The sequence below is a fragment of the Magallana gigas genome, chromosome 3 (genome assembly GCF_963853765.1).
Source record: "Magallana gigas chromosome 3, xbMagGiga1.1, whole genome shotgun sequence".
In the NCBI taxonomy this organism is placed as follows: domain Eukaryota; kingdom Metazoa; phylum Mollusca; class Bivalvia; order Ostreida; family Ostreidae; genus Magallana; species Magallana gigas.
In genome coordinates this window covers 18,458,323-18,478,603 of record NC_088855.1, presented here as the reverse complement: position 1 = coordinate 18,478,603, position 20,281 = coordinate 18,458,323, and the positions used below count along the sequence as shown (strand labels likewise).

Sequence of the window (20,281 nt, the reverse complement as noted above, 5' to 3'; positions counted from 1 at the left end):
TTCATTAACCCCATTATCTTATTAAGTTATCTAAATTGCTGATTGTTCATTACTTAACTCACTTTTTCCTCTAAAAAAGGCTCGATTGTCATTGGTTTGTTAAAAGACCCTTTTAATCTTCCTTGAAAGTAAAGTTCGGTATAAAGACATCTAAAAATTAGGTTGATCTGAATACTTAATAAGTTGAACCCCCACCCTCGATTTTAGCAAATCGATAAACAAACTAGAAAAATTAAGACCCCCTCCCCCAACCATAACGCACGAATTTCATTAACAAATCAGTTTCTTTGAGTAAACGTATCTTTTTATACGATACACAGCGAGGGCATACGAAGGTAATAATATTATTAGTACATAGTAAGTAAGGTTAAGCAGATTCATGACAAAACATCGAAAAATCGATTCAAATCTGTTTTCATGAACTATGGAACTGAGCTTTCAGGCATATATATTTATGTGTTAAGAATTTAACAATGTGAAATAAATGTGTATTCAGGTAACGTCCTTGTTATTTCAAGTGAAGTAGTAAATGAATGTGGATCAATTAAAAATACAAATAAAAACATCATTGTCACATTCCGATTTTTGAATTCAAAGGTGTGTGTGACTGTGCATGCAATTTATACGAAGTTTTACAGGAGAATGTATTTAGTTCATATCATTACATGTACCACACACCCAGTTATTCCAAAACCACAATAAAACAACATTATCAACGTGTTTTGTATTTAGAACAGTTGGAAGGAGATACATTTAATAAACAAAGCACCAAACTGTGTTGTTTCTAACACCCCCAAGCGTTAGCATCTTTGTTGTATTCCGGTTTCATCCAATCGCAACTTCTCTGGCCTTTCCGGCAGGCTCTGAAAAAGGCCCGAGAAGTTGCGATTTGGTTTCATCCTCATTTTTTGTGCAATCGCAACTTCTCGGGCCTTTCCGGCAGGCTCGGAAAAACACGTTTTTCCGAGCCTGCCGGAAAGGCCCGAGAAGTTGCGATTGATTTTTTGTGGTGTAAATACGCATGCGTATAAATTCTGGCAATTTACATTAGTTCGCGTCTTAATTGATTCGAAGTTTGTCATCTTGCACTGTACACTTGTTTTCGGCTTTTTTGTTGTTTTTTATCAGACTAGAAAGTTGAGTTTTTGTCTTATATTTTTGTAGACCAATGACGACAACAATTTGGCCGGAACGGGTTTCTTTAATTCAGAGCCTATATACATGTATGCATGTATATTTTTTTCTTATTTACAGACAATAGATTTCGTTCTCGACAAAACGAAAACCTAGTTTTCAAGGTTTTTTTTCCTTGCCTTCTTTGGACTTTGAACAACCCAAAGTAAATAGTGAACCTCTCTATTAGGAAAAAATATCATTCACCTTTGTTACAAAATCTATTTTTTATTTTACAACTTTGGCCAAGCATGATTAGAGTGCGCATGACTTTGCAGAGGTTTTTGGTTTTCATGTAGTTGTATGCATAAAAAGTGCATGAAGCTGAAAAACTAAGTATGATTTGGTTGCATTTTCGAGACAGTGGACTTTTTACCCCAAAATCAGCGACAGTGGATCAAAATAAATATCATACACATGTATTAACAATCTTAACCGTTTTTTGTACAAATAAATTCTGTAAAAAGAGGGACATTGACATAATGTTACTTTGACATAATCCCCGGAACAATTCAATTTCTTTCTACAATTGATGAAATTTCACATACATGTATAAAATATCAATTAACAATTGACAATGTATGGCTCGGGGATTAATACATTAATTTTCATGCTATATGATCTTTCTGCCACTAAATTGATTTTACGCTTCATCAATCTTAGATATTAGGAGTCTCTGGATTATCAGTACAACTTGACATCATTAATTGTCCAATCATACAAATTAGTGGCCTCCTTTATAAATATAGACATTTTCTTTGTTTCAAATTACGTTAGGACGACCTGAATATTCATGACAAATGATATCTGAAACATTCATAGTGATAATAATGCTAAAAAAACAACAACCGCGGTCTTCTACCTCCATTTGTTTACCATGCAGTTTTATTTTGCATTAAATTTGCTGGCTTTGTAACTCTGTTGATTTGGAGAGGAATTGACTGTTATAAGTCAGGTGGAAACAGCCTCAACCTATTGTAAGTCCCTCGTGTTTTTTGGACACATAAACATAGAAAAGGCCAAGACAGTCTTTAATTATAAAATAATATGAAAGTTTTCTTCATTTCCAAACCTTTGATCGGCTGCTTTCCATTTTTCCTGACCGAAAATCACTTAGAGACTCTCAGTCAGTTTCATAAAATAATTAAGGAGAGCGAACACATCTTGTCATTATAAGGAGAGCTGGATGGTCGTGGCCATTTGTAGACTGTATTTATCTCCTTAAAATGAAGAACTATGTGTAAAGACGTAGGAAAATATTCAAATTTTTAACCTAAGATACTGAGATTTTTCTAACAAATATATACATGTAGATGTAAATAAAATTGTTTGATCATCCAACCTCCCTAAGAAAATGCTGTCGGGTTATATATTATAAAAAGAAAAACAAAACAAAACACGGAAACTCAGAACTGTTTGGGTTAGTGCATTCGTAAGAGTGCACTGCCCACTGACTTTTCTGGTGTTCCTCAGTCACTTCGTCATACAGAAACAATAACACCATGCAAAGGCCGTGTCTAGTTACATTGTACGTGATGCTTTAGGGAAATCCATGCCTACAAATAGATATTACTCGATGGTAATGCTTTTTAGCTCACCTGAGCTGAAAGCTCAAGTGAGCTATTCTGATCACATTTTGTCTGTCGTCCGTCTGTCCGTCCGTCTGTCCGTCCGTAAACTTTTCACATTTTCAACATCTTCTCAAGAACTACTAGGCCAATTTCAACCAAACTTGGCACAAATCATCCTTAGGCAAAGGGGATTCAAAGTTGTGGAAATTAAGGACCACACCCGGTTTCAAGGGGAGATAATTAGAAATTAATGAAAAATTTCGAGACATATTAAAAAATCTTCTTCTCAAGAACCAGAGAGCCAGGAAAGCTGAAACTTGTGTGGAAGCATCCTCAGGTAGTGTAGATTCAAAGTTGTGAAATTCATGACCCCCGGGGGTAGGGTGGGGCCACAATGGGGGGTTGAAGTTTTACATAGGAATATAAAGAGTAAATCTTTAAAAATCTTCTTCTCAGAAACTAAACAGCCAGGTAAGCTGAAACTTGTGTGGAAGCATCCTCAGGTAGTGTAGATTCAAAGTTGTGAAAATCATGACCCCCGGGGGTAGGGTGGGGCCACAATGGGGGGGGGTCGAAATTTTACATAGGAATATATAGAGTAAATCTTTAAAAATCTTCTTCTCAGAAACTAAAAAGCCAGGAAAGCTGAAACTTGTGTGGAAGCATCCTCAGGTAGTGTAGATTTAAAGTTGTGAAAATCATGACCCCCGGGGGTAGGGTGGGGCCACAATGGGGGGGTCGAAATTTTACATAGGAATATATAGAGTAAATCTTTAAAAATCTTCTTCTCAGAAACTAATCAGCCAGGAAAGCTGAAACTTGTGTGGAAGCATCGTCAGGTAGTGTAGATTCAAAGTTGTGAAAATCATGATCCCTGGGGGTAGGGTGAGGCCACATTGGAGGGGGGGGGGTGTTAAAATTTTACATAGAAATATATAGAGTAAATCTTTAAAAATCTTCTTCTCAGAAACTAATCAGCCAGGAAAGCTGAAACTTGTGTGGAAGCATCCTCAGGCAGTGTAGATTCAAATTTGTGAAAATCATGATCCCTGGGGGTAGGGTGGGGCACAATGGGGGGGGGGATCGAAGTTTTACATAGGAATATATAGAGTAAATATTTAAAAATCTTCTTCTCAGAAACTAATCAGCCAGGAAAGCTGAAACTTATGTGGAAGTATCCTCAGGTAGTGTAGATTCAAAGTTGTGAAAATCATGATCCCTGGGGGTAGGGTGAGGCCACATGGGGGGGGGGTGTTAAAGTTTTACATAGAAATATATAGAGTAAATCTTTAAAAATCTTCTTCTCAGAAACTAATCAGCAAGATGATTCTTTATAATTGTTAAGACTTTGGCTCCAGGACAATTCTTCGGTCTCACAAGAAGGTTCAGAGTTTGATGTAGCTAAATATCTCATATATAAACAATTGTAAAGGATCTTTTTGAGAACTGCAATACTCAACATTTGATATGACTATAAAATTGAAGCAGGCAGCTATTTTTTCATTAGAATCTTTTTGTATTACTGTAGTGAGTTATTGCCCTTGATTTATTGATTCTTGATTATTTTAATTAATGCATCCACTGTTAACCAATTATTGTGATGATTATTTTTATACAATAATAAACCTTTAATGTATATAAGTTGTTCTGCATAAGAAGTTTTGGGTTAGGCCGGATTAGTTTGTTTATTTTTGATTTCCAATTTTTAGATACTATGAATTATTTAAGGCCGGCACATATATAGGGACAGTGTCTATAGCATTATGATGCGCGACTGTTTGGGGTTAAATTTGAACAGGTACTAATAGATTGAGTGTGTGGACATCCCTGCTCTATCTAATGTTCGATACAGAGTGTGCGGTCATTCCTGCCCTGTATCGCATTAATACAAGTGTGCAGTCATACCTGCTTGTATTGGTGGTGGTTGCGGCGGTGGTGCTTTGTATGGTCATCCCTGCTGGTGTTCAGGCCTTTCTAGCACAAGTGTGTGGCACTCCCTGCTTGCGTTAGGTTGAGCTGTTGGCGCAAGTGTGCGGTCATCCCTGCTTGCGTTAACGTTGGAACCTGTTGAGTAGCGTAGGTGTGCGGTCATCCCTCCCTGCGTAACATTGAGTCCCTATATATGTGCAGGAGCGGTGATTAAAGTCTGCTCTTGTAAATATTGGCAGCAATCAGGGCTATCCGAGTTCCAAGGGGGAAAAATGGATTTTATTTATACAGGATCTACATGTATTATTGTACATTGTCCAGATTGTTTGTATTATGACTCCATTAAGCTGACTTTATCATACCTATTGTTCCTCAGGTGAGCGATGTGGCCCATGGGCCTCTTGTTTTCTCTTGTCGTAGATTTCCGATAATTTGATAATCAAGGATTTAAAAGAAAAACTACAGTGAAATAGAGGCTTGCATATAATGCTGATGCAATTTGCCCCAAATGATTCTTTACCAGGTGAAACTTTGGAAAGAAATTCAGCAACGATAATAAAAAAGAAGTTTTAAAAAAGTAATAAAAAAGAGACGTTGATGTGTCTAGTGAGGGAAATGGTAAGGTATATTAAAAAAAATAAGCATTGTTACTATATAGGTGTTTTCCAAGCGGCGGTTTCTGGATTTTATTTTTATTAATCGGATTATAGTCACGTGTGACACCTGTGAGTAGAATATAATCGTATTCGATGGCGCTCTTTATAATGCGCTTAACCTCTTTATGTTAAAAAAAGCACAAAATACCGACTATACTAGTTAGTGCTTTTGTACTTTTTTGTACGTTGTTTGAGAGAGAGAGAGAGAGAGAGAGAGAGAGAGAGAGAGAGAGAGAGAGAGACACCTTAATTTCAATTTTGACCTTATTTTCAATGGTTACATGGAAATTAATATTAAAACAGGCTTAAGGGTAACCTTAAAAGAACAAGTAACAAGTGATTAATATCAATGGGCAACTGCATTAAATAATGAAAAATTAAAAAGAGTTAAAGTTCAAAAGTATGAACTGGCCCATTCGTCTATTTACTCACATGTTAGTGTTCGAAAAACCGTTGATTGTTATTATAATACGCTTTGCTTTACCGGTAAGTAAATAACGCATAGACGCTGGTTCTCCTATGTTTGCTACCAGTATACCCAAATATTTTGATGCAGTAAATAGTACAATTTATCCTCTTATATTTCTAAACAAAACCTAATTTTTCATATACATGTAATATTAATATTACACTGCTGTTAAATTTGTATCTTTATGAAGCCACTACAAGGACGGCGTTAGGAAATGTTCATTCGTTGTCCTTTTTTCAGTAAATACTTAATTATAATATAACAATCCACATGCTAAAAATAATTCCTATCATCGTGTTATCGTGCAACGTTTATTTAAAAAAACCCACTAAAATCTATAGTAATTTCATCCATTAAATTATGTCATTTTAATTAACTTCTGAGATTTTAATAACCTTTTGTGAACTATTGTTGCGTTGCAGGATGACTTTAGATAGCCCCCCCCCCCAAAAAAAAAAAAGAAAAAAGAAAAAAAGAGAATAAAGAGTATACTATAAACTCTTGTTCTCTCGTATATGCATATGAACATGTACAAATATTGCCGTTAATCAATAATATGATGGTGTACTTTTACTCACTTTATTTGAATAATATCAACTACTGAAGAGATATCATCATTTAAGTATTGTCTGTGTTGTTTTTTACGGAATATATGAGATCATTTCAGACATTATCTCGTAACCCTATGCTTTTTTATACGCCTAATGGTTTTTATTTTTGTAATAATGGCTCGATTAGTAATGGGACATTTACATAATACACCAAGAACAGAATGCGAAAAATAAAGGATCATATTTCCTTGTTGCAAGACAGTTGTCGTCCTTGAGACGTAAGGATGAACTAAAGATAAAACACATGGCGCAACACAATTCTAATTAAATTGTTTTTTGATAAAAACTGTCCTCCAAGCTAGTGATTTGTTTGCAATTAATTAGAAATCATTTTTTCCCACTGGTTTTGTTTACATGTCTATGCATTATCTGGATTGTTGTCGGAAGACGTTATCTTCATTTGACCTCTAGAAACAGATTCTGAGGCTCTCGCTGCCAATCTCCTTTCCCCTCTACAAATGGGTCTTCTTTCATGTTTTTGAACTTGATATGAAATAATTCATACAAGCATGCGTATCATGTCTTGTTTCGTTAATACTGAGATTAATTGTTGAAGAAGAAAAAAAGATCTATAAATAAAGTGATATCAATACCGATATCTGTCTCTTGGCTCATAAAAAAAAATGGAAGACGTTGGACTGAATGCTTCATCATATACTTCGTTTCTTTACAGGGGTAGCCACTGTTGTTTGACAACAGTGCGCCATGTTTTCGTTTGGTGAGATTCCGACATTCAAGAAATCCCGAGGAGGGGCGGAGAGATACAGACCTTACGAATACGAGTTTCCAAGCCGTGAGTACAATCTTTCTGGCGGTCACGTGATTATTATTAATGATATATTTTTGGTGATGTTTTTGTGATTTCCTCTGATTTTTTATCCTTTAGTCTACTTGTTTAAATTGTAACAAATGGAAACTTTTGGAAACGAAATCCTAGATCAACTTGTTTTCCTAATACATTGACAACTTTAATGACATTTTGATGTTGAAAGCTCTTTAATATCATTATGGTGTCATTAGATATTCTAAGAATTGAACTAGTCCGATTTTGGTTCTGTGCATGTGATTCGATATAAAATGATCCCTGAGTCAGGGGTTCTGGACCTAGTGCTGGGCCAGGTTGGTCATATAGGGAAAATGTGTTATTATTCTGTGTAAATTAATCTTCTAAAGCTACATTCTCATATACATTTGAGGAAAACTAAATGCATGGTGTTTTTTTATCACGGTGGTGTGATGTTCATGAAGCCATCTACCAAAATTGCAAAATTCATGGTCTCTGGGTCAGGCTTTTAGACTTTGGGGCTGGGCCAACTAGAATGCCACAGTCAACAATGACCAATGTAGAAATTAGAGAAAAACACATCTGCCTGTTTGTTAAGCTCGTTCAAAAAACGGTTGATAGAAGAGAAAAGAAAAACAATTACATTATTACATTTGCAAAGGTTTACCTATGATTAAACTAATGAATTGTAAAATAAATTATATTGAAGTGAAGATTAAATAAAAAAAAACTTTTATTAGAAACCATTTAAAATCTTTCAAAGTACGTGTACGTTGTGTTGTTAATGTCTTGATGTCTGTCAAAAAACGTTACGAAGAAGTAGGTCGAATCATGAGATATCCTAATACATGTAACTTAAAGATAATGAAATTAAACTAAAGGGTATATTTACACTTAAAAGAAATTATATTAATGAAAAAGATCCAACACTACCAGCGCTAGGATACATTTTTTTCATAATTATCTTGAAATGTTTCATTTATCATCAGCAATAATGTTATTCACATTCATCATTTTTAATCAGTTTAGAATTTGACTGATGGCTTATTAACAATGGATGAATAATTGACAGTAAGTCCTTCCTTAACAGACTAGTTACGCTGAAGCATCACGAGATTAAACAAACGGCAATTAAAGATCAATCTGTTTGTCCCTCGCCTATACTGATTCATTCATATCTGATTGGTGTGTCAGGTTAACTGGTTCTGCATGGGAAAATGCTGATTGTAACTATGTTAAAAGGAATAAATTATACGTAGTGCTGCGAAAGTCAGAATTAACTCGCATGGATTCAGTCTTATTATTATCCCATTAATATTGCTGAAGATATTATAGTTCTTTGTAACGACCCCATCGCAAATGATTTAGAGGACATAGACCATGTAGTATCGCGTTTAAGTGTTAATGAGAGTAACGTTGGGTGTATTTGAAAGGTATTAATTGCATCGGGTTCATTTATGCAAATTTCGCTGTTTTCGATCGAGATCGGATTTCCTCCTTCCTGGTTTCAAAGTATGGATGCCCCAGTTTAAGGGACCACGCGTTCTCAGGCCGTATTGGCAAACGGAAAACAGCATCGGCAGTATTACGATGACATTTTTTACTAGTATTGTTTTGACTGTAATTGGATGAAAATAAAAAAAATGTTAAATATTTCCAATAAAAGTTATGTGTTTTTTTTATGCTGTTATGACTAGCAGAACAATTCAAAAATTACATTAATTATTAAGAAACCAATCCGCCCAATAAGTATTTTTTGGGATAAAGACACTTGGCAAGTACTTTTTCATTAATTAATACTTTATTCCTTTTATTGTTTTCCACAACAGTACATTCATCATGTAAAATGAATCATCAAATTCATCATCAAAATTATCATCAAATGAAAAAAAAGAAAGTAAGGTAAAAAAAAAATCAATTTACTATATATGACTTTGATATTGCAATATGACGCAAGACATCGTGATTTATTGCTAATAATTCGGTTAACCGAAAAAAGTTATGTTTATATCAACGAAACTGTCAATATATAAAACCTATAGCCATTTAGACCAGAGAGAAGTTTTTATGTTCAAATTAATCTAACAACCCCGATAATCCGTGTTGTCATAGTTATTTGACAAAACCAGACAATTTCACTGCCAGTACGTATGAACGGAGAATCGTACATTTAATATTGCAAAATCGTGTCTTAGCGCTCTCTCTCTCTCTCTCTCTCTCTCTCTCTCTCTCTCTCTCTCTCTCTCTCTCTCTCTCTCTCTCTCTCTCTCTCTCTCTCTCTCTCTCTCTCTCTCTCTCTCTCTTTGCTATTAGGCTGATTTTGTTAAAAAATACCAGTGTAGCCTCTTTCTGCAGGAACAGTTGCCAACGCTATGCTTTATTACAGATGTGATTTGTTGAAGTTAAGAATTACATTTAACAATTAGTATTTCGACAGTGTTATTTATAATTCATCTGATTCTCCGATGTCCTCGATATCACCGTAGCATTGGACCCGTTATTTAGGAGTACATTTGCCAAGGAGCAGTAACTCTTTGTTTAGTAAATGAATATGAATATCAAGAGGGCTGAATGGTCGTTGCCATTTTTTTTTAGACTATATTAATTTCTATAAGAAGTAGAGCTTTATATGATATTCAAATTTCAAACCTGAAATATATGGACAAAATGATTGCTAAAACAAATCATAACTAAAATATATAATAAAAGGAATTTGTCGACCTTCTAGTCTCCTTTACCTTAACACGATGGGGAAATCTTTACATCATGTAAAGGTATTGATTATACATGCGATATCAAAAAATGAAGGCCTCAACTATATATCACCGTGCAAATTTCTCTGTTCAATTATAACTCTATAACTTTTAAATTTCAACATCTGTTTTGTAATATTTTCTCACAGTTTATTTCGTACAAAATTACTTATTTAATTAGTGATTGACACTTTTCGGACTCTAGAGACAGAGTGTTATGTCTCAAGAAAATCAAATAACAGATGAAGAAATGTGATAGTTCATTCAAAACACGAGGACGTGTTTTCTCCGCAACGGTGGGAAAATATCACCGTGGAGAATTCACTGTTCAATTATAACTTTATTTTGGACTTTTAAAATTCAACATCTGTTTTGTAATATTTTTTCCCATGTTATTTCGTACAAAGTTACTTATTTTATTAGTGATTGACACTTTTCGGACTCTATAAATGTATATGTGATTTCAAAGAGACAGAGTGTTATGTCTCAAGAAAATCAAATAACAGAGGAAGAAATGTGATAGTTCATTCAAAACACGAGGACGTGTTTTCTCCGCAACGGTGGGAAAATATCACCGTGGAGAATTCACTGTTGAATTATAACTTTATTTTGGACTTTAAAAATTCAACATCTGTTTTGTAATATTTTCTCCCAGTTTATTTCGTACAAATTAGTGATTGACACTTTTCGGACTCTATAAGCGATTTCAAAGAGACAGAGTGTTATGTCTTAAGAACTGCTACAAGTAATCTGCTAAAATAACATTTTGCATTGTTATACTTTCATGTTAAATACTGAATTCTGATTGGTTAAGACGCAGTTCATAATCCGTTCTATTACCCTCAGCGTTAGCAACACACTTAGCAACGGGTAACATTATATAAATAGTGCCTGTTTGGGAGGGTAACAGTTGAAATTGACACCCCTCGAAAACCATTGTCAACCGACGGAAGGGGGGGTTGACAATGGTTTTCGAGGGGTGTCAATTTCAACTGTTATCGTCTCAAACAGGCACTATTTATTTTGTTATACTGAATGTCTTAATTTTTAAGAAAATTTTACTGCTTTTATATAGGAATAACGTGAATTCTACAGCGAACCGTACGCGCATAATTTTCGCGCATGTAACATTTTTTTATGTTACCCGTTGCTAAGTGCGTTGCTAATGCTGAGGGTAATAGAAAGGATTATGAAATGCTTGCTTCTCTTTGAACCTAGTTCCACACAGTTTTAGGGTCCCGAGCTTTCATAAATCGCCGCCATAATTGGTTGAGATACCGATGATAATGATGGCGGCATACAGAAGTCAAAGAGAATCAGTTGTAAACAATGAGAATAAATGGACAGTGACCGTCAGTAAATACAGACTGTAATATGAATCACATAACGGTTTCTCCCTGTCTTTTGTAAAAAGAGCAAACATTGCGTTGTTTTCGTAGTTTATAGGAATTACCGTGTCTGAATCTTTACTTAATAGACCCAAAGTCAGGGTTTAATGGTTGTTTACTTTCTGGGCCCCTGTCGAAATTTCAGAGAGAAATAATGTTATTCTAATTATCTGATATTAGTACACTAAACAAACAAACAAACAAGACATACCTGTATCCGAATGTGACCCGAGTGTGGTATATCCTATATTTACATGTATTTCTTGGAAACGTCGAACTAAGCTAAAATAATATTTCCAAATCACAAAATCTTAATGTTATGTTATTGAATTTCGGTTTTTAGGATCGTATACTTGATTAGTTTGAAACTGCCCCCCGTTTTCAATGCTGAACCTTTTGACTCTCGTGCTTTTCTATTTGATTCTCGATTTTTTTAGTGCTAAGATATTCATCTATGACACACCTACACAACTGTTGAGGTTTCATTTTCTTGTAAACGTTTCTCTCTTATTCTAATTTTTATATCAGTTTCCTAGTACCTATATCGAACAGATGTGAACATTTATAGTCTGCGTCCACATGAGTTTTACGACACAAAGAAACCGGATTTTGTATGTCATCTTCAGTGCTTTGTCTTACCTCTAGATAATTTTTATATTGTTTGTATGATCAAGTAAATTATAATGAAAGCTTATAAAGCTTATAAAAACGAAATAGTAAATAACATCAGAATTTTATCTTAACCTGGTGGACACATATACTTGTATGAATGTTTTGGAGTTGCTGACCACAAAGGCAAATTTTTTGATTTTTGTAATGTCGAAACTATGTGTCCCCGTGTGTGTCGATTTTGCTAGTTTATACGAAACTTACGCTGGATGAAATTACATACTTAAGTATTAGGATATCTCATGTTTTGGGATGGGATTTCATTTTTATCTAGCGAGTTATTGTGTTCTACCACTGAGCTTTGGGGGGAAACCCCCAAAACGACCAGAGTTAAAATTTGAAGCTTCCGCTATACATATATCTATAGAGTGACTACATGTACATTAGAATCATTTTAACAAGAGCTTAGACTTTGGATAGTTGTGTTAGCAGCAAAAAGACGTAGGTCTGTCTATATCATCGCTGGCTACTCAGATATGGCCTTTTGAAATCAAGAAGATTTGTCTGGCTTTTGAGCTATGACTACGCAGTCGGTGTAAATCTTGAACCAGCGTCATTTTTAACTTGTTTTGACGCGAGAAATAGATACATGTAATTACGTCCTACTGAAAGTCCAAGCTCTTGTTAAAATGGTTCTATCTAATGTATTGGGTTCTTTTTTCCCATTTTAGTAGCTCACTACATATGGTTCATGAGATGTTAATATTAAACATAGAACAATAAAAGGATTTGGTCGTACCTCACACATGTATAACGTGTATATAATTCAAATCTTTGCAGACAACTCTTTCAAATACAAAGTATTATATAAAAAAAAACGAAATCAAAAAACAATAGAAAGATTACTGCTGCTTCATTTAGACTTGAGAGCAAAAGAGACTGATCAACACTATGAAAGATAATCTGGCCGTCTAAACGAATTTAAGAATTAAACTACAATATTTTAAAAGTTATATATTCAAAAACTATAACTCATGAAAACTCATTTTTATGAATGTTACAATCTGGCATTAGGTTTTTTTTTATTGTAGATTGAATTCATCCATGAAGATAAATTTCTCAATTACTTATATCTCAATTTTCCTATTCATGACAGATACCAATTTTTTTCACATTGATTTTGCGCATGTGTTCTATATAGATAAACTTTTCTCTAAAGCCTTTGAATTTTCGCTGGTTATTTAAGAGTTAACTTATTAGCAGTCTTCTTTTTATTACGATACACGGTTTTCTGAAAGTTTGATTGAAAATAGATTGAAATAGAATGAGCACACAAAAAATGTTGAGATACTGACTTCCCTTGTCTTTTTGTAATTTCTCATATGATAACACATCACAGCATGTCTTGTGATTTTGTATTCATTTACACTCTTAATAATTTGTTTCAGTCGTTGAGCGACAGAAGCTTATTTGATAAATGAAGATCATTCTATAATTACAGAGGTCGTGTCTTCCAGGCTATTGGTACTTTGAACTCATGCTACAACTTGCATGGGATTGGCATTGCATTTGACAAAAATTAAATCGACCCGCGATCATTTAAAGAACCATTTTGTCAAGGGCCATGACTTATTGAAGTTACATGTATGTCAAACGGCAATGTGACGCAGGCCTGTCTATTTCATTGCTAGTCACTCAGCCATGGTTCCTTGAAATCAACAAGATTTGTCTGGCTTTAGGGCTAAGACAACACAAGCTGGGTATATTTCGCTTGAAACCATCGTAATACTCGTATTTAACTTGTTTTGACGCAAGAAATAGATAGTTACGCCCTACAGAAAGTTCATGGTCTTTTTAAAATGATTCTACATTGCATGTTGGACCGTGTTGAAACCAAATTATCTTGTTTGGTTTCATAATGTTCAAATAAAGGGTCTGTTTTAATAATGTTCAAATAAAAGGGTCTGATGCTCTATCTAATAATGTTTCTCATTTTCAAAAATGAAATTCAATTCAATGTAGACCTAGACCATTTATCAGTGCATTTAGTAATAAAACATTGATATTAGTTAATATTATCAACAATGTAAATAAATGCTTGTGCTTGCTCATAGGCGTCGGAACCGGGGGGGGGGGGCTATGGGAGGATTAGCACCCCCACTTTTTTTTGCAAAGTTAGACCTTACCATTAGGCACATAGCATCAAAGAGGGTTCAGCCCCCCCCCCCCCCCCCCCCACACACACACTTTTTCTCGCAGCAAAGATAATTATTCATAAATTTACCTTGAAAAGATGGGATTAATGAGAAGATAGAGGCATTGGTATACTTGCTTCCGACGCCACTGTTGCATGAAATGTGAGTCTAGATACTCCTTTTTGGAGGACTGCTTTTCACGTCCACATTTTTGCATGTGCAAGTTGTGGGGAAAGATTTATGTATAGATGTTCAATTCAAGGTAAAGTTATTATATTCAAGCAAACTCTAGAAAGATTATCTCCTCATAACTTCATTCATCAGCCAAATGGATCAAACCCCCTACATTACTTTACCTATAACCTTGTCTTTATCGAACAAAATATGCACACTTGTTTAATGATATTTCTTCGAGTTTTGTGTGAATATAGAATTTATTTACTTCATTTCATTGTATATTACTATGCAATCCTCGATTATACAATATACGAATTTAGTCATGATAATGATAATGAAACATTTTTATTATCTTGAAAACTACATGTATATATTACAAAGCGGTGCGAAAAAACTATTTGATAACGTCATGCTGTCATTTCGAATCAGGTGTCAATTATCGATTTATTGAACCATACAGCGAAATTTAGTTTAATTATTTTACCACGAATAAGGACATTGGAAATGGAAAACATAAATACCGTATACATTGAAAAAAACATGGCTTTCAGTGATTTCAGTACTTTGATTTTATCCAAGTTACCGAAGTGTAGGTTAATAATATAATCCGAACGCAGCTGCTAACTACATGAGACGATCCTATCCAAAACAACAAAACTGATATTACAACCACAATCTTGTTTGATTTTAGCCCAATCCTTTGTTTTGGTTATATAAACATTGGGAATTTATTGGAAGTTGGAGGTCGTATTTCGAATTGAGCACAAAAGTTATGCCAATAACACAGAATGTATAAATCATGAGCACAATAAGATACAATATGCCCCGACATTGTGATGTCTTTTATCAGATGATATTATTTTGCAGTGGGGTCAACAAACAGTGACAACGAGTACAAGAGTCTCTGTTATGTGGGCTTAATGGTCATGGTCATTTCTAAGCTTATTCAGATCCATTTTAACAAGACTTTGGACTTTCGATAGGACGTTACCATGTATTTTCTTGCATCAGCACAAGTTAAAAATGACGCTGGTTTCGAGTAAAATATGCATAGATTGCGTAGTCTTAGCTGAAAAGCCCAGCAATTTTTTTTTGCTTAAAAGAGCCATTGCTGAGGAATTCGACATGTCTATGTCACATTGCTGTTTGACACAACAATCCGAAGTCCAAGCTCTTGTTAAAATGGTTCTACATCTTTTAGACGAAGAGCACTATTTAAAGATAGAGAAAAAAGGCCAAATTTTAAAGCAAAAATATTTAGATTTTTTTTCGTTTTTAAAAAATTTAATTTTATGGCCAAAATATCATTTTAAAAGTTAAATGCAGGTCTGACGGGTAATGTGTTAACCACCCAGCCTCCTTATCAAAAAAAATTTATTGATGTAGCCAATGGTATTCAAATAAAGAGGTAAATGCTAAAGACAAGATAAAACTCGTTATCCCTTTGTGATTTTTCCAGATTTCAAAAATAGGTCGGTTGCTTTTGAATTAGGATCGGAACATCAACGTTTTTTTTTTTGAAAACAAGGACGAAAGAGAATTGTAAATTATTTAATGTGGGGTCGGGAAAGAGAGAAGTTCCATTTATAAAAAAAATGTTTTATTCTATCAAGGAAAAATATTGATATAAATTACTAACTGAGATGACTCTTTAATTCTTTTTCTCTATTCTTTCCATTCCCTAAACTGATAAAGCAGTAGAATGGAATATACAAAGTAATTATGGAGAATGAGTATCAAATGGTACTTGGATTAATACTTTGTGGGGTTTTATTTTTGGTCTTAACCGATCTGCGATGTTCACACAGCATAGAAAGGAATGATTAATTCTGTAGGTCTTATATTCTGATTCTATTTAGCTCAATCTCAATTTTAGACTGTACCCAAGTAAAACAAATAAGCGTAATATTCTTAAAGTAGATGAGAGATGCATTTTAAAAAACGATTTCCTAATAACCTTATTGTCGAAAAAACAGAACTCGACAAGTGTTTGTGAAATGCGTACTAGACATTTTTCGTGTTATGTGTATATTTAAATGCTATGAATATGTTAGAGATTTACCTTTTCATCTGTATAAACAATTATTACATACATGTATGAATTACTTTTAGTTGGGTGACAAACTAACCAATTTTGACCGCCTATTAGACTACATGTATGATTTGTACATAATTTTATCAATATACTACTGAATTCGGGCACAAATTCATAAACCGCCCTTTCCCCAATATTTGAACCCAATGAATCAACTACATGTAATTGAAATATATTGGTACCCACAGTACACTTAAATTGTATATAGATATAGAACCATTTTAACAAGAGCTTGGACTTTGGGTAGTTGTGTCAAACAGTAATGTGACGTAGGCCTGTCTATTTCATTGCTGGCCACTCGGCCATGGCTCTCTGAAATCAACAAGATTTGTCTGGCTTTTGAGCTAAGACTACGCAATCGGTGCATATTTCGCTTGAAACCGCGTCTTTTTAACTTGTTTTGACGCAAGAATTAGATAGCTACATGTACGTCCTACTGAAAGCCCAAGGTTTTGTTAAAATGGTTCTAATTATAAATCTTATAGATAATGTCTAAAAAATAAGGAACTTTTATATACTCATTAACAAGATTTTTTTAGAGTATAAAACGGAGAGAAATTATATAGCATATTATACTTATGTTTAGGTTATAAATGTCAATTGGCATTATGCCATTTTAATTCAGGAAAAAAATTAAAAACGTACTAATGTACGAAAACATACAGTCCTGTTAATTAAGCTGGAAAAACAGTAGTCAAATCAAGCTTTTAATTACTTTTTCTCCGGCTACTCTAACCGACAAATGTTCAGAATACTTAAATTGATGACAAATTAGGACATATAATGTATAATGCATTTTTTTCTGTTTTAAATCAAATGAAATTTGACTCTAACTACCCAAAATTTCCCTGAAATTGGAGCGCAGCGTAGATAGGAACCTACATAGAAAATGCATGATTTAATTTTGATTTTGATTGCCCTTTATTGCAAAAAATGGGAACAAACTTGCACGAAGCCAATAAGTGCTCTCAGTGATTATTGCTCAGAAGCCTGGAGAGAGAGAGAGAGAGAGAGAGAGATTTAAATGAATGAATGAGATTCACTACATTACTGTACAATATCATTTTATGAATTGATTTTCGCAAAATATGTCAACGAAAATATAATTCCTTTTGAAAAAAACGGGCATAGTACTATTTAAGTATTAGAAATAATCCAGCCAAAGTTGACATATACTACGCTGACCCGTAGAAACTACGTGCATAGTGCATAGATGATATAGAATTATTTCACTGTTTCTTTAATATGATTCGTATTCCGTATTGCATTGAGGTGTTTGAAACCTAATTTTTGATTTGTACGAATTCTCTGTCATGAACATTTACACCTCACTACTACCGCCGTGGTTTACAGAGCTGAGTATGATTCCAGCAGATTTTTCCACAGCTTATTATTTTAGGCTTGTCTTTGCTATAGGGCGTTAACGCGGCATTATAAACAGTACGTCTATATGCGCTGTCTCTTCTGAGGTTGCCAGTGTCAGTGATGTTGGTCAATATGATACAAAAATCTATACTTCACTTAGTTCAATTAATTTAAAACGACTTGACGGGTTGAATTGGATATCAAGCCGCCATACTGAGAAGGTCGGGTTGCTACACGTGAATTGTTCAGACTACTGGGTAGTGAGTAGCATTAGCACGGGAAATACCTTCTGATATCCAACTCTGTCTCAAATCAGGGTCTAAAATAGCGCGCGTGCCACCGCATGATCTTTGCGTAATTGTGTGACACAATCCGATTACACACGGGATTTTATTTTTTACCAGCGATGATTTTCCATACTGTTCCGAGTGGAACTTTTTGTTCCTTTTCCGGAAGGAACAAATAATTCACGTCTTTTGCGTTAATGGGAACATTTGACATAATTTTGGTGCTATAATGAAATGGTGATGGATTCAAAAATGCGTTCAAGAAACTTCTATAGGGCAGGGAAAGGGTTTATCATTGCCAACCGTTTATCGGGTAAGTATTTCACACCTCCTTATTGGGTGCTACATATTACGACGTAGGTCTATGATAGCTCAACATTTGAATGAATTCAATTTTCTTCTTCGCCCCCACCCACCTTTAAAATGATTGAACCCTTTTTATGACCACTTTAGAAAAATTCAAGACTTGTCACATTTTCAAACCAAAGTCATTTAATTCTCAACTAAAACTAATCAATTTTAATAAAAAAAATTGTGCTTCTGGTTTCTGATGTATGGAGTAAAAATCAATTAGATGATGATATTTTTATTTTCTCAAACCAACTTCATATCTGTCGTGGTTGTTTTGAATTAGATAAGATCAATAACTGAAGTGTCCAGAGGAATTGAAAACATTCATTTAAAAATTTAAAATTTGATGATATTTAATCCTTTATAATAATATATATATATATTGGTTTTTAATACATGTATACGGAATTCCCACATTACAGACTTCTGTTAAAATTCCGTATATAAGGACGCTGTTCCTTGTTTATTAGTATACATGTATATTCGAAATGCATTCTCAAGAACCACTACTTCAGTTTCACTTGAAGTATAAAGTGGGCAATTTTTTTTTCCTGCTTGGAGCGTTTGTGAAATGTCAAGAACAATTTTTGTAGACACTAATTAATTTATGGCCAGATTGATTTAATTATTATATATATAATCAACTAAGGTATTAGAATTCACAACCCAAAAACAAAACAAGAAAAAAATTGTTTGATGTATGAAACTGTTTTGATTAACGCCAGAATTCACTGCACTATTTACTCAATTGAAATATGCACTAAGAAAATCCCATGAAACTAACTGGTGGAAAATTAATTATTAAAACAGCATGATTGTCAAATAACTATTTTGGAATCCGCTACTATAAAAAGCTCTGTTGCCCGACCAATTTCCGTTTTTTGGTACAATTGGCGGATTTAATGATAATAAAATGTACCAAAATAAAAATGATATGATTTTAGATATTAGTTTTAGATTGAGGTTATCTGGTTGGTGCACTGTCTGGGTTGGTGAAGGGGGGGGGGGGTGCAAAAAAAGAGAAAAGAATAGGATTGTGCTTTGCTTTAAATCTTTGGAGTGGCTGATGGCACCACGTGTTGTTTCTCTCAGGTTGGATTGATTTTCATACCGATATTTCCACGTTGTCAGCTTGCGCCGTTTTCTATGGAGTGTACACACTTGCCCTATCTTCTGTTTGAACAGATGACTAGGAGATTTCTATGACTGTTTTGATTCACAGATATTTTACATCGTTCCGAATTCAGATATTCTTGGTGTTAATGGAGGGATTTCGAAGAGCAACTTCAGAAAAAAAAGATCTGAAATAATATTCATTATGGCAAACAAAGGGGCATTTGAGGATATATTTTTGGCTTTTTTTTTGTTTTGTTCGGGATTTTTCTTCTTCTTTTTTTTTTTCTTTAGCCATAACTCATCATATGTTACTGTTCGTCAGATACAACATACAGTGTTATCTGAATTGATTACATATTTTCTCTTATATAAGAAATTTTAATTTTACAAATGATGAGAAACACGTTTTGTCAACTTTCTTGATCCGTTTAGTTTAACACTTTAGAACAATTTTAATAAGACCTTGGACTTTAAGTAGGGTGTTACGATCTATTTCTTGCGTCAAAACAAATTAAAATGACGCTGGTTTCAAGCGAAATGTACACCGATTGCGTAGTATTCGCTCAAAATCCAGACAAATCCTGTTAATTTCAAAAAGCCATAGCTGAGTGGCCTACAATAAAATAGACAGGCCTACGTCACAGTGCCGTTTGACTCAAGTACCCAAAGTCCAAGCTCTTGTTAAAATGGTTCTATTAATTTCATTTTAAAGAAATAGGCAATTTCCTTTTTTTTTTTTTAAATTGCAGTAA

At 34.2% G+C, this 20,281-nt stretch overlaps 1 protein-coding gene across 4 annotated transcripts in view; it reads left to right on the top strand.

Annotated features, from left to right (window-relative positions):
• LOC105320869 (short transient receptor potential channel 7) overlaps positions 1-20,281 on the top strand; it is a 53,695-nt gene that overhangs the window by 9,413 nt on the left and 24,001 nt on the right. For 3 of the 4 annotated variants that reach the window (XM_020064349.3, XM_011418995.4, XM_034462079.2), the window contains one exon: positions 7,083-7,202. In XM_020064349.3, coding sequence (XP_019919908.3) covers positions 7,115-7,202 — 88 coding nt within the window. In that variant the 5' untranslated portion in view covers positions 7,083-7,114. Of the gene's footprint in view, positions 1-7,082; positions 7,203-17,847; positions 18,376-20,281 lie in introns of those variants that run through there. The other variant, XM_011418997.4, reaches the window with a different exon arrangement.